At 34.0% G+C, this 15,410-nt stretch overlaps 1 protein-coding gene across 6 annotated transcripts in view; it reads left to right on the top strand.

Moving 5' to 3' along the window:
* The window catches only part of LOC143044811 (uncharacterized), a 32,374-nt gene extending 18,597 nt beyond the window's left edge, over positions 1-13,777 (top strand). For all 6 annotated transcript variants that reach the window (XM_076216985.1, XM_076216987.1, XM_076216982.1 and 3 more), the window contains 5 exons: positions 4,094-4,637; positions 6,044-6,115; positions 6,698-6,867; positions 10,318-10,535; positions 13,315-13,777. In XM_076216985.1, the coding sequence (XP_076073100.1) occupies positions 4,094-4,637; positions 6,044-6,115; positions 6,698-6,867; positions 10,318-10,535; positions 13,315-13,489 (1,179 nt within the window). In that variant the 3' untranslated portion in view covers positions 13,490-13,777. The remainder of the gene's footprint in view (positions 1-4,093; positions 4,638-6,043; positions 6,116-6,697; positions 6,868-10,317; positions 10,536-13,314) is intronic.
* The last annotated feature ends 1,633 nt before the right edge of the window (positions 13,778-15,410 follow it).

Here is a 15,410-nt window from a genome sequence, read left to right as displayed (position 1 = left end):
ACACAAACACGTACAAGGTAGGCCAGAACGGAATCGTTTACAGTTATCAACAACGCTGGATTTTTTGCATCCGCTTTTCCATTGTTTCTGTTACGAGGGTGCAAATGCAGCCAAAGAAGTGCATTTTGGTTTCCAACTGTCAGTGTTTGTTTTTCTTTCATCCAAACCCAGTGTTCATGACTTGGTATGTGTACCTGTCGAATGCACAAATCCGGTTGAGCCCACCTTGATATGCTTCTCTTTAGATGTGCTCCGGAAGAGAATTTCTTGTAGGGAGAATAGCATAGTAAGGGCGCTGCTTCCTGACAAATGATGCAAGCAAATGCTTCTATGATGTCCATGTCTCTGTCTTCATACAAAACTAAAGCGAGCAAAAACATCCTTTACATCGGAAAATAATTCCAATGTCTGCCAAGCTGACCTATTCACTTTCCCACCAAATGCTTACACAGTGTCACATTCACAGAATGCATGAAAGGAAATAAAAGCAGCTGCACGTAGACCAAGCACATTTGATATGTCATATACATGAAGCCATTGAAAGTCTTTATTCCCTCAAAAACCTATCCACACTTTGTCCATACCTAAGACTGCGAGAGCTGCAATCCTAATACTACTACATCTGTATCAGTACTACTTAAAATTACTTTTATCAGCCATTTTCAGCAGCAAGCTTATCATTGACACACATACGTGTATCTGCTTGTTCTTGGTTAAAAGGTATAGCAGGGAAGTATCCGTATTGAAATTGCAAAGAATATTTCACCTTGAGTAACATAAACGTTTTTACAAGTCTCCAAAGAAGCAATTCTGTCGGAAACAAACTTGAATCATTCCGTTTTGTTGCCATGATCTTCACAAAGAAAACGACTCCAAATTCTTGGCGTTCTATCAGAACCAACAACTTTCCGTCTAGCACCAGCACCTTGCCTTTTTCTCGGTCCAGCCTTTAAATTATTCATTTAGTAAACATCAAATACAATGTCTACTCGTCAATACTTTTCGATGCAAGATTTTATGTGAGGCAGTATGACATCGATTGCATAATCATCAAATAGTTTAGCACGTGGTGGCTTGGAATTGACCATTGATGCCCCCCCCCCCCCCCCAAACGCGTGTCAGAATTTGGATCAGTTAGCGGCAAATTTCACAATGTTTCAAGTATACCCATTTGCTGCGATTTAATAACACTGTTTAAAGTAACATCCGTAGACAAAAACAGAGAAGCAATTTTGTTTTCATGGATAAATACATCTTCCAAGTCAAACTGTCTACATTTACAGGAAATGAAAAGTATAGAAAAGAGATCGCATACATATCTCACCTGCCTTGGAGTCAATAATTTCCTTTAAAAAATCAACCATCAATTGTGTACAAATCTTACGACTGTTCTAGAAAAAAGTAAAATCAGAAGATGGATTTCCAAACTCGGTCATAACTTTAGAAAGCCTTTGACTCTTTTCGAAAAATTCCTTTTGTGTTTTCGTATCGTCTTCGTCTTCGACCATCTGTTTAAGAATGACTAAAACCACTATTTCGTTCAAATTAATCTACCAGTCTACTGACATCCATCCATCCATTGTTTCAAGGGAATCTTCGGTGGCACAGACATCGCCCTTCTCAATTGCATTATTCTGTGTTTGTGCCTGATCGATTGTGATATTAGAAAAAAAACTTGTTAGTCTTACGTACAGTAAAATAACCATTGGCACCTTCTTGGTGATGCTCGTGAAGGGAAGTCATATCTTGGAGATGGATCCGTAACTGTCGAAAATAATTTTCATGATCTGGACCAAAAAAATACGGTATCATGCTTTATTTGGACTGTTTGTACGATATCTGACTCATAAAATGGGTGTACCGCCGAAAGAACAAAAGTTCTTAATATATATGATTGAACAACAGATATTAAACGTTGGTCGAGATGACTCTCTTTCCTTGCACCAGTCTATCAAATTATCGAACGATACAGATTCATGAGATATATTTTCTGCGTTTAGACATTAATTGTTCAGCAAAACACACTCAGTTATGATTCGCATGTCTAAACCTAGGTTCATTTGAATATATCTGAAAATAATATGACGTTCTAGGTGTTGCAATGTCGGCTTCAGTGAGAGCAAGTCCATCCACTTTCAGGCAATATAACCCCATGAATTTCAAAAAAGCCATTTTAAAGTACTTTCCAAAAACAAAACGATAAACTTATATTATCTGTACAAATCTGGCCATCCATACTGAACTTACTTACGCAATACCAAAAGTGGTTGATCTGCAGCTATAATTGATGTTTGGCCGGGATTTTGAAAGTTTAACCACTTTTTCACCTACCCATCGTATGATTGCTCAATTCAACTGAGTGGGCGTGTTTTCAAACAGTGGCATCATAGAAGTTACAGTTACTTTAAGAGTATAATTTTTTAGAGGAATGAAATGACGACCAAGATATATTTACGAAATGATTTACATCAGTGTGCCCTGTGGTAGTTGGTGCAAATCACTCTGTATGTCTATAAATCGTTTGCGCATGCGCAAAATTGATAAATGCATTTGTTTCATAACCTTAAATAATTTTTTCAAACCAATTCATAATATCATTAAAAATCCAAAAGCACCAAGTAAATAGTAAATAGTTCAAATGTTTATGTGTGATTTTTGCTACATTTTCGCGCATGCGCAGACCATGAAGAGTCAAATATTAATTTCTATTAAATACGTCAAATGCAAGTAATGTCGCTATCAAACCATATAATATTTTACACTAAAAGAAGGTCAAGGAACATGTTTGTAGAAAAATAAGTATTTTTGAACTAAAAAAACAGCCATTTTTTAAAAAGGCCGTGGCCATCTTGAAAAAATGATTTTTTTTCATGGCCAGCAGTTTTTTCTTAAAAAGTATATAATAATGATGCTTCGTGCTTATTTTCATGCTTGTATCATCATTTGCACAATTCCTTCGATTTTGCTTGCTAATATCTCCCACTAATAAAAACTCATGTACATGAATAATAATAGTATCAAAGATTTAAATATCAATCCAATCAATACACACCCAACGTCCAATAGATTTAGTAAAAAGACGTACAAAAATATAATTTCAGTTTTGAATTTGTACATTTTAAGGTAGTCAAACGTAAACCAAACATTTTAATCTATAGAAGAAATAATGAAGCGATTTATGTTAACGAGATCCATGACTTACAGCCGATTGCATTCAGTGTGTTGGTAAAGGTAATATCTTTTGTTAGCTTGCTTGTTAGCTGAACCGTGAAGTCATTTTTAGGTTAGGTAAACTATCCTACTTTAAGAGTAGACTAGCCCGACAGATACTCAATCTATCTGTCTGTTGGACTAGGCTACTTCGAAAGGAGGGAAGTATACCTGACCTAAAAATGACTTCACGGTTCAGTCATTACCTTTACCTACACACTCAATGAAATTGGCTGTAATAACTTACCAGTAATTCATAGATTAATACGCTCATTGAAATACGAAAGACACTACAGACACGGGCATAACGCTTTTGAATTATCTGAAACTATTGGAAACATTTTTGATTGTGGCAAGTGAAGCGAGTCAAAAACGTTTTGAACATACTGAATATTTATGTTTATGTGTGATAATGCGAGATTATTAATTTCACCTAAATGGGTAATTTCCAAAATCTCCAAGCCCCACTCACAACCAAATGACTGTCTTCTAAACGAACACGGAAAGTATGCAATATGCCTGTCCCAAGCTAGGAGCCTGTAATTCAGTGGTTGTCGTTTGTTTATGTGTTACATATTTGTTTTTCGTTAATTTTTTATCATATAAATAAGGCCGTTAGTTTTCTCGTTTGAATTGTTTTATATTGTCATTTCGGGGCCTTTTATAGCTGACTATGAGGTATGGGCTTTGCTCATTGTTGAAGGCCGTACGGTGACCTATAGTTGTTAATTTCTGTGTCATTTTGGTCTCTTGTGGAGAGTTGTCTCATTGGCAATCATACCACATCTTCTTTTTTATAATAATTATATATGGACGGTATATACAATAACATATATCACATAGGAAATATATATTGTATACTATTATTATTTATTTCACACAGTATATACACACGGGAAGAATGTATGCTTATTCAGCCATAGGAAAGCTAAATGGAAATTGGACAAAACATGACTCGATAGTAATTACTGGATGGTGTAGAGGATATGACATTTTCAACTGCATATTGTTTACTAGTGACCAACAACATGCACGTGTTAAAGCAAAGCGCTGGCGGCAGTACTCAAACGGATGGCCAAAAATGTATGCATGTCAGTTTATATGTAAAATAACAAAAAAAAATATTACTCATATCAGTATTGTTAAAGATGGTGCTCCTTATAACTCGACTTTACAAGTACTCAAAGTAACGTATCCAACAAGACAACAAGATAAGCTAGCAGTGTGTTCCAAGATGGCATACGGCACCGAAAAACCTATCAAACTTATTGAGTGGTTCGAATACAATCTTTTGATGGGAGTAGACAAGTTTATAACACTGGTCCAACCACTAAACAGGGACGCTTTTAAAGTGTTGAAATATTACCAGCAGAAAGGTGTTTTAGAAATGGGTATATTTCCTGCTCCATTGCCAGGAGAAGCAACAGGTTAGTATAACAACCTACTTTTGGTTATTTATTTCGTTGGGTCGACTTAGTCTAGGACTGAGGCTAACCAAGTCTAGGATTGAGGAGGCTAAACAAGTCTAGGACTGAGGGGAAACTAGACTCGGACTGAAGCGAAACTTCAGAAGTTGTACAGTTTCTGATTTAGTTATTTTAAGGGGAGCCACTAATGGTAAGTCCATGTATTTTTATGAATTAGTATATCATTTGCATAATCTTGACATACATGTATCTCATTTCCAAGTCGAAATGACCATTTAATCCGTCCCTTAGGCATGAACTATTGACTTTGCATATAGTGTGCATAGTATAGAAATTCATGTTTGTGATAAGTTCAGTTTAAGGTGAGCCACTTATGGTTAGATATCTATTGAGCAGTTGTATAAGCAATGATACATCTTTTTGGCTTTGAAAGTTTTGCATTTTAAAAATTTTGACAATTAAATTACAACATTTGATACTATCAAAAGTGCATACATGCGAGATAATTTATAAAGGAAGAGTTAGGAGGAACGGTACTTCATCTAGTATACTGACAGGAAATGTCAAGGCCGACTACTCTATATCATGTTCCGCTTCATATAAAATGATAATCTTATAAAAATATTCTGAATAAATAAGGAAACAACCATTTAACTTCAAGGGAAAAAGGGGGTATTACGAAGTCAAAATATAACTTCATCATATAATTTTTTGTCATATGCTTGACCAAAATATATTTTTCTTCAAATTGTGGATCAGAATATTTTTTTTAGAAAAAAAATACCCCCTTTTGAAGTTAGATGAATATAATCTCAAGGATTTATACACAAACTCTCCTTTCATTCAAATTTTGAAGACGTTGGATCTGGGAGAACATGATTTTTTGGCTTTGGTCATCTCTAGGTTTCAATAGTACTAACTACCAGTATTCCGTGTCTTTTGTCTTTAGTTTGCGTTGCTTTTTCTTAGCTTCGTGACAATATGATGTCCTAGTTAACTGATGGTTTCAGTTTGATCTTGTGTTAGACTGTGTAATCTCTTTTTATCTCTGTCACATGTACAGGTTGGGTAGAGTTCTCAAAACATGTTTAACACTGCCACTTTCTACATGTGCATGTCCAAAGTCAGACGCTTGTATCCGTGGCTTTCGTTGGTTGCTGTCGTGTGATTTTTGTTCATTGTTGAAGGTTACATATAGATACTCAAATTCACGTTATTTGGACTCTGTTGGATAATTGTATAATTGACAATGACAGCAAATATTCTGTTCTTATATTATTTAGATATAATCTATTTACTTTCATCTTCTCGAAATGAAAAGGAAAGGATACTAGATATTAGTATAAATAATTAATAAAAATATCTTGCTTTTAACATATGAGATATAAATGGGGTAAATATTTCAGCTGACAATTTGGATTGCAAGATAAAGGACAGAAAGGAGTGTTTTACAAATTACAGCTACGACGAAATGAAAGGTAGGTTATAACTTTTAAGTAATTTATTTCAGAAACCAGTGTTTGTGGGTCCAATATACAGTTTGATTGAAACCACCCAGTGGCGGATCCAGAAAAGGGTGTAGTTCCGGCGGTTTGAACCCCCCTTTTTTTACGATCAATGCATTTCTATGGTTACATATAATTGGACCCTTTTTTATCCTGGGCTAGGAACCCCCTTTTGAAAATGTATGGATCTGCCCCAGCGGTACCATGACTTAATTTAACCAATATGGAATATCTGCGTCATCTTGGAGATTTCCAAATAGTGTAAAATTAAAAAAAAAACACCCTTTATTATGAAATAGAAATTCATGAAAAATAAACAGCTGAAAACATGAATATGATTATAATTGTACACTATTTGATTAATTTTAACACACTACTTGGTCTATTAACTGAAAGAAATGATGTCGAAAAAGTTTATAAGAAGAAACATATTTGCATTTGAAGAATAAAATATATCAAATTATAACTGAAAGTATGTGAATTTAATATGTGTAAACCAATTTGAGTTTATTATTACTTTAAAAGTATCAAAACTATAATTTATTGCTATTTTAGATATCCCTTGGACAGTTTTCCGGCGACCGTCACCTCAAGGGTTCCACGACCAGCAGGTTGCTTTATACCATTGCATAGAGACATTACAAGGTTATGATTTCGTGGCTAACGTGGATTTTGATGAATTCATTGTGCATTCACAGTTTAAACAGTTCAAAGATTACTTGAAGGTTGTATTTTAGATTTTCATCTGCATGGCTGCATAATTTAAAAATCGATTATTCCATTAAACATACCTTTTCCATATTTGTCTTAGCCACTACAAAAGTTGCAGAATAAATTAAGCGGAACATGGAGATCACATACCGGTATTCCGTCGGTCGAGAAAAAAGTAAAATTACAAAAATACTTAACTCCGAGGAAAATTCAATCGGAAAGTCCCTAATCACATGGCAAAATCAAATGTCAAAAACACATCAAACGAATGGATAACAACAGTCATTATTATTCCTGACTTGGTACAGGCATTTTCAAATGTAGAAAATGGTGGATTGAACCTGGTTTTATAGCGCTAAACCTCTCGCTTACACGACAGTCGCATCAATGTCCACTTTACATCATTCTTCGGCTTCCTCGACATTTATAATCGGTTTATGGATACAGCCTTTGACGAAAGTCGCAAAATTCGAGAAATGGGGATTATAAAAATACGGTGGTCGCGACGGTGTTAACAACTTGTATATGTTATAGTGAATTTGTATAATCAGTGATTATGTAGAATCCCTGATTTTTCAGGGATTATGTAGAATCACTAAAATCATTAGTGATTATACAGATTCCCTGAAAATTACCAGTGATTTCACATAATCACTGATAATTTTAATTAGTATTCTACAAATTCCCTAATATGATTTCAGTGATTATCAATTATTAAAATTTAAGCTCCAAAGATGATGAAACAAATTAACATAGACAAATTATCATTTTTTTCTTATTCCTTGAAAGTTTAAGTAAACATGCAGTTTTCCTTCCTGATCTACTATTTGATTCTTAAGTGATGAGTTTTAACCTTTATATTTTGTCCAAGTGTTGAACCTCATTATGCTACTAATAAATAAGCTCGGCACAGGCACAGGTGTTGCTTGGGTTGGAGAAAAACGTATGCTCAAAAGTTAATGCAAATTGCAGAGGAAAAACAACATATATCTCAAACCAATTCCACAAGTGGTTCCAGGAAAGGGAGATCCTTGCCATATAGCAATGGACTCCTGCTCGGATCTTTAATACAAGAAATCAGTAAATTTGAGGTTGCTGATTTCCCTTCATTGGTACCTTCAGATGTTTGTGCTGAAAACTCTATTTCTCTGAGACGTGCCGTAAAATATGATTGGATATGGATGACAAGGTTTTTTAAATGTTGATATCGTGGTAAAAACAAATATGAATTTAATAGATATACATGTAAAAAAACAGGACAAATGTGTAATAGTCGATGCCATCCACATCTAGTTTGTAAATAAAATGTTTATTTTTAAAATATTGTTCATAAAATTAACATTTATCAAAAAGATTGTACACGTAAAAATAGTTTTGATGACAATTTCAGTTTAATCCATATCTCAACCTAAAAACAATTGCTAAAACAATACGATAAAAAAACAATAATCATTATGCCATTTAATCATGTTAATATTTTAATACTAACTTCATCAACCCGCCCTTGTGGGCTCGCTTGATATTATTAATACTGATACAGTAAATATCAAAAAGGGCTCGCTTGATATTATTGCTGATAAAGTCAGTATTAAAAACAAAACATCAATTTTTCAATATATATTTTTCTTATCATTTAATTATATTGTGCTTATCATTTAATTATATTGTGTTTATCATTTAAATATTTTTGTGTCTTTCATATTAATATATTATGCCTAACGTTATACATTATTAAGGGTATTAGTCTGATATGAGCCAGTCCATGAGGAAAGGTACACAAACGAAAATTTTACGAAATTCTAAAAAGTGTGCATAATTATTGGTAGTAGACTTGTGATTTATAAAACACATTTACTTTTCCTCATATCCTTAAGCTGTGAGCTACACACGCCTGCAAGTGTTGAGACCCCCCTTTAGTTTTATCAAGATTTTTAATGACTTATTTCATATATTTCAATCATTTTCAAAGTAGTTTAAATGGCTTGATTTGCCAATTGATAATGTTAACCCCGGTAGCAGTGGGGATAAGGCTCTCGCTAACGATGCAGATATCAATGCAATCAGACCGGGCAACGGTACGAGTCCCGTGCAACGACAGTTGATTTATATAATATTAAATAACTTAGCTTAAGTTAAGTTTAATGTCAATTTCTAAAACACAAAGAGGTCATAGTTTTTGTATTCTCCCTCATGTTTTAATATTGTCTTACTCTCCTTAACGGTAAAACTGAAGAAAATTATTGACTTTTGTCTCTCTAGTGTCGTAAAATGTTAAGTTTCTGGTCGGTATAGCAATAGTCCGGGGAACAAATGATTTTACACTTGCTCAAATACCAAAACATTCAGATATTTCTACGTCTTTTGCTGTTTTAATTGACAAATTCGGGATAGAATTGACAATCTTATGAATGTTTACATTAATGTAATATATATATATTTTAAATAATATAAAACATACATGACACCTTATTATTACTAAACAAACAACCCAATAATTAACAAAAATTAAAAAAATTAAAAGTTGGATAAATGGGAAGACACCGTTATATATCTTAGTATCATTTCAGTTATTCTGTATAATTCCTGACGTTTTTTCTAGTGCTTATACATAATCCCTGAAAATTGTAGTGATTATATATAATCACTAACTAACCAGTGATTATACATAATCCCTGAAAATTTTAGGGATTCTACATAATCCCTGATTATACAAATTCACTGTAACATATATACAAACAATGGGTATTGTCGGAAAATATAAACATTTATTTGTACTAGCTTTGGAAACAGGACGAACAAGTACAAATACAATCTTATATTTCCAGCAATTAAAATATACTGTTTTAAAACTGCAATTTACACCTGGCAAAAGAAAGGTTAAGTTGTTAAAATCCCCAAATTTGTCTCTGATTTTTTTTAAAGAAATCCACTTACTTTAAACACGCACTGCTAAGAGGACCAAAAATAAACTGTTACGCACAATGAAATAATCACCTTACTGCTTCTCAAAATTGAATTATTTTCCCGTGTCACTGTGTATATATCCATTATAGTTTTAAATAGTTGGCTGATTGCAGGAAAAAAAAGCTATTTTTCAAAGATAAGCAGAACTAAAAAAAGCAACCACAAAACAAAAACGATACAAGTCGCCGGCCATGACCAGTATGGGGGCACATTAATTACCCGTTGGAATACCTACTTTTTGTTGCGGACCTGTAAATAAAGGTCAGGATTATACAGTGCAAATACAATAAAAGGGTATGACATTAGTGGATATTTGGACAGGATTTTTCTTCCGCTAATTGAAAGACATTATCTCGAGTGAACGCGGCTGATATTTAAAAAAATAAGTGACAAAAATCATTGCGCCAATTACGTGACGGCGACTATAGTAAACTGTTTAAGATAGCCAAAGAAACCAATTAAGACAAAAAAAAGTAGCAAGAAATAAATGTATATTTCAGAACAATTTAATGCCAAGATATCCGACTGCTGCAGGATTTACTTTGAACCACTCCTACTTCATCACAGACTGGGGAGTGTCAGGAGATGGGTTCCTACAGATGTCTCGCTTTGTAAAGAGATTAGATCCTCGATTATTGAATTATAAAAACATAGTTATTCCCAGCAGAATAGATGATATAACTACTCATAACCTGGAAGAAAAGCTGGGATATAGAAGGTATGTTTATTCTGGGGATACGGAAGGTACAAATGTACGTTTATGTGCGGTTTCTTATAGGTTTCTTCAGGGGATACACTTAGTAGGTTTTTTTTTATGAATCACAAGATACTAGGTTTGTTCTTTGGATACTCAAAGTATGCTTGTTCATGGGATACACATGGTAGGTTTATTATAGACAAAACCACATGGTAGGTTAACACTGGGGACATACAAGTAATTAATGTTCATTCTGGGGATACACATGGTAGGTTTATTCTGGAAATACACATTGTATGTTTATTCTTGGGATACACATGATGTTTTTTTCTGAGGATACACAAAGTAGGTTTGTTCTCGGGATACACATGGTAGTTTTATTCTATAGATACACATGGTAGTTTTATTCTATGGATACACATGGTAGGTTTGTTCTTGGGATACACAAAGTAGGTTTGTTCTCGGGAAACACATTGTAGTTTTATTCTAGGGATACACATGGTAGGATTGTTCTGGGAATGCACATGGGAAGTTTATTCTGGGAATACACAAGGAATGTTTATTCTGGGGATACACATTGTGTTTATTCTTGGGATACACATGATGGTTTTTTATGAGGATACACAAAGTAGGTTTGTTCTTGGGATACACACAGTAGGTTTGTTCTTGGGATACATTTGGTAGGTTTGTTCTAAGGAAACACATGGTTGGTTTATTATGGGGATACACATTGTAGGTTTGTTCTGGGAATTTTCATGGAAAGTTTATTCTGGAAATTCTAGTTATAGGTTCTTCAGGGGATACACTAAGTAATTTTTTTAAGGATACAGGTAGGTTTGTTCTTTGGATACACAAAGTATGCTTGTTCATGGGATAAAAAGTAAAAACACAAAAATACTGAACTCCGAGGAAAATTCAAAAAGGAAAATCAAAAATCAAAAGGCAAAATCAAAAGTCCAAGCACATCAAACGAATGGATAACAACTGTCATATTCCTGACTTGGTACAGGCATTTTCTAATGTAGAAAATGGTGGATTGAACCTGGTTTTATAGCTAGCTAAACCTCTCACTTGTATGACAGTCGCATCAAATTCCATTACATTGTCAACGATGCATGAACAAAACAAACATACTCAAAGAGTAAAAATGTCAAAAATAGGGGTACAACAGTCAATATTGTGTTATCATCTTAATATCACTACATAAACAACAAATGTAACAAAGTAGCACAAAAAGGCATACATCAAATTCAACATTCTACACATGGTAGGTTTATTCTAGGGATACACATGGTAAGTTTGTTCTGGGGATACACAAGGAATTAATGTTCATTCTGGGGATACACGTGGTAGGTTTATTCTGGAAATACAAATTGTATGTTTATTCTTGGGATACACATGATGGTTTTTTTATGAGGATACACAAAGTAGGTTTGTTCTTGGGATACACAAAGTAGGTTTGTTCTCGGGATACACATGACAGGTTAGTTCTGGGGATGCACATGGAAGGTTCATTCTGTGAATACACATAATTTGTAGTTTTATTTTTGGGGTACATATGGTAGGCTTGTTCTTGGGATACACAAAGTATGTTGGTTCTCGGGATACACATGGTAGTTTGATTCTAGGGATACAACGTAGGTGTATTCTAGGGATACAACGTAGGTGTATTCTAGATACGCATGGTAGGTTTGTTCTGGGAATGCACATGGAAAGTTTATTCTGGGAATACACATTGTAGTTTTATTTTAGGGGTACATATGGTAGGTTTGTTCTTGGGATGCACAAAGTAGGTTTGTTCTCGGGGAAACACATGGTAGGTTTATTCTAGGGATACTCAAGGTTGGTTAATTATGGGGATACGCATGGTAGGTTTATTGATGGGATATGTTTTTTTAGGTAAAAATGGAATACTTTTATATACATCAGGTAGTTGAATCCAACAAGTCTGATGCTTTCCCTGCAACTATTTACTTTTCTAACCAAACGCCATAGCATTTTTTCGAATCTGACCCGGTGAGCTATTCTCACTACTTCTGTCCGTCGTCGTTCGTTTACTTTTACAAAAAAAAAAGAAGTATCTCCGAAGATACCACCTGCCAACCAATATGGATAAAATTAGACATAAGGGGGAAATGCAATATTTGTCTATTATCTTGAAAGCCACTATAGATAGAGATAATTCGACAGAAAGATATGTTTAGAATGTTGAGATCGAGCTAAGTATTTACCATTAATTTTTCAAGATTATGAAGTAATTGCTACTTTTACGAATTTCTGAAAGTTTTGCCTATAATCTTGATAACTATCAAGATAGATAGAAGTCTTTTAAATAGCAAACATGATTAGTGAGACAACATATGTCTTTCACCCGAATTGTTTCTTAGATGTACAGCGAACAAAAGTGAATGATACCGAAGTGACATTCAAACTCGAAAAAAAAAATGAAAACCCCATGGCGAAAAAAAAAGACCAATAGATGAAGTACAGAATTACAAACACACAACTTGGAAAACAAAAGACTAAACAATAACTTCTCGTTAATTTGATATATATATATAAGAAGATGTGATATGTTTGCCAATGAGACAACTCTCCACAAGAGACCAAAATGACAAAAAATAACAACTATAGGTCACCGTACGGCCTTCCACAATGAGCAAAGCCCATTCCGCATAGTCAGCTATAAAAAGCCCCGAAATGACAATGTAAAACAATTTACGAGAAGACTAACTGCCTTATTTATATAAAAAAAAAATATATTTCAGTTATGTAAGAGCTTTCATATTTGTAATTTCAGAGTCTATCTCAAAAGTCACGATATGGTTGTTCACCATTATAGAACGTGTCCTACTGTTGGATATTGGAAGGACTGTCTGAATTTTCCAAAATATAAAGATTCGAAAATGAACAGCATTAGACCGGAAATGGAGGCACGTGTTCTTCGAGTTTTAAAGAAACTTGGGCTCAAATAACGAAATATGTTTTATAAACATGCTACGTTAGATAAAGTGCTCCTATACGATACTCATGATGATGTGGGACTGAAGTTTATCCAGAAATTTCTATGAACAACACATGAAGGAAGAAATAAGATAGTTCATGATTATCCTTCTTGGTTTGTTCACAAACGAACTTGTGAGTTCGGAAACGACATTGAAAAGAGAACAACGTTGAAGAGTAGACAACCTTACATAAGATGTTTGTGTTCACAGATATACACAGAGCTAAACAAAACATTGATATCAGTGTATTTATAATTTGCGATCTCAAGCAATACATGTTTTACAATATAAATTTTAAAAAAATATAAAAGAAAGTATTTGAATATAAAAGGCATGAAGGCAACACTCCCCCTTTCCAAAGTATATATATACTTTTTCGATGGTGATGTGTTTGTAGATCTTACTTTACTGAACATTCTTGCTTCTTACAATTTGTCTATCTATATAGACTTGGCCCTTTAGATACAGAGGAAAATGTTATGTAAAAATTTACAAAAATTTACCAAATTAATGAAAAACGTTAAAAATTTACTATAAAGGGCAATAACTCCTTTAGGGGTCAACTGACCATTGTGGTCACAATGACTTATTATTGGATCTTACTTTGCTGAACATTATTGCTGTTTACAGTTTATCTCTATTTATAATAGTATTCAAGATAATAACCAAAAAACACAAAATTTCTTTAAAAATTACCAATTGGGGGTTAGCAACCCAACAACCAGTTGTCCAATTCATCTGAAAATTTCAGGGCAGATAGATCTTGACTTGATAAACACTTTAATCCCTTGTCAGATTTGCTCTAAATGCTTTGGATTCAGAGTTATAAGCCAACATCTACATTTTACCCCTATGTTCTATTTTTAGCCATTGCGCCATCTTGGTTGGTTGGCCGGGTCATCGGACACATTTTTTAAACTAGATATCCTAATAATGATGGTTAAGTTTGGTATAATTTGACCAAGTAGTTTCATACGAGAAGATTTTTGTAAAAGATTTAAAAAAAAATACGAAAAAATTGGTAAAAAATGACTACTAAGGGCAATTACTCCTTAAGGGGTCAACTGACCATTTTGGTCATGTTGACTTTTTTGTAGATCTTACTTTGCTGAACATTATGATGTTTACAGTTTATCTCTATCTATAATAATATTCAAGATAATAACCAAAAACTGCAAAATTTTCTTAAAATTACCAATTTAGTGGCAGCAATCCAATAACAGGTTCTCCGATTCATCTGAAAATTTCAGGGCAGATAGATCTTGACCTGATAAACAATTTTACCCCTGTCAGATTTGCTCTAAATGCTTTGGTTTCAGAGATACAAGTCAAAATCTACATTTTACCCCTATGTTCTATTTTTAGCCATGGCGGCCATCTAGGTTGGTTGTCCAGGTCACGCCACACATTTTTTAAACTAGATACCCCAATGATGATTGTGGCCAGGTTTGGTCAAATTTGACCCAGTAGTTTTAGAGGAGAAGATTTTTGTAAAAGTTAACAGATGACGACGACGATGACGGACGACGGATGCAAAGTGATGAGAAAAGCTCACTTGGCCCTTCGGACCAGGTGACCCATAAAATCAACACTAAAATCGAAGAAAATATCCTTTATTTTATAGAAACTTCAACTTATTCTTCTATATTTCATATACTTTCTTTCAACTATTGTATATGGTAAGTGTCAGAAGTGCAACAAAATCAGGTAAAAAAGGGTGTTCATATACTATATTTTTATGCCCCACCTACGACAGTAGAGGGGCATTATGTTTTCTGGTCTGTACGTCCGTTCGTCCCAGTTCAGGTTAAAGTTTTTAATCAAGGTAGTTTTTGATGAAGTTGAAGTCAAATCAACTTAAAACTTAGTACACATGTTCCCTCTGATATGA

The sequence above is a fragment of the Mytilus galloprovincialis genome, chromosome 9 (assembly GCF_965363235.1).
Source record: "Mytilus galloprovincialis chromosome 9, xbMytGall1.hap1.1, whole genome shotgun sequence".
NCBI classification, from domain to species: Eukaryota; Metazoa; Mollusca; class Bivalvia; order Mytilida; family Mytilidae; genus Mytilus; species Mytilus galloprovincialis.
Note: the sequence above shows the minus strand (reverse complement) of the source record. Positions and strands in the feature narration are given on the sequence as shown.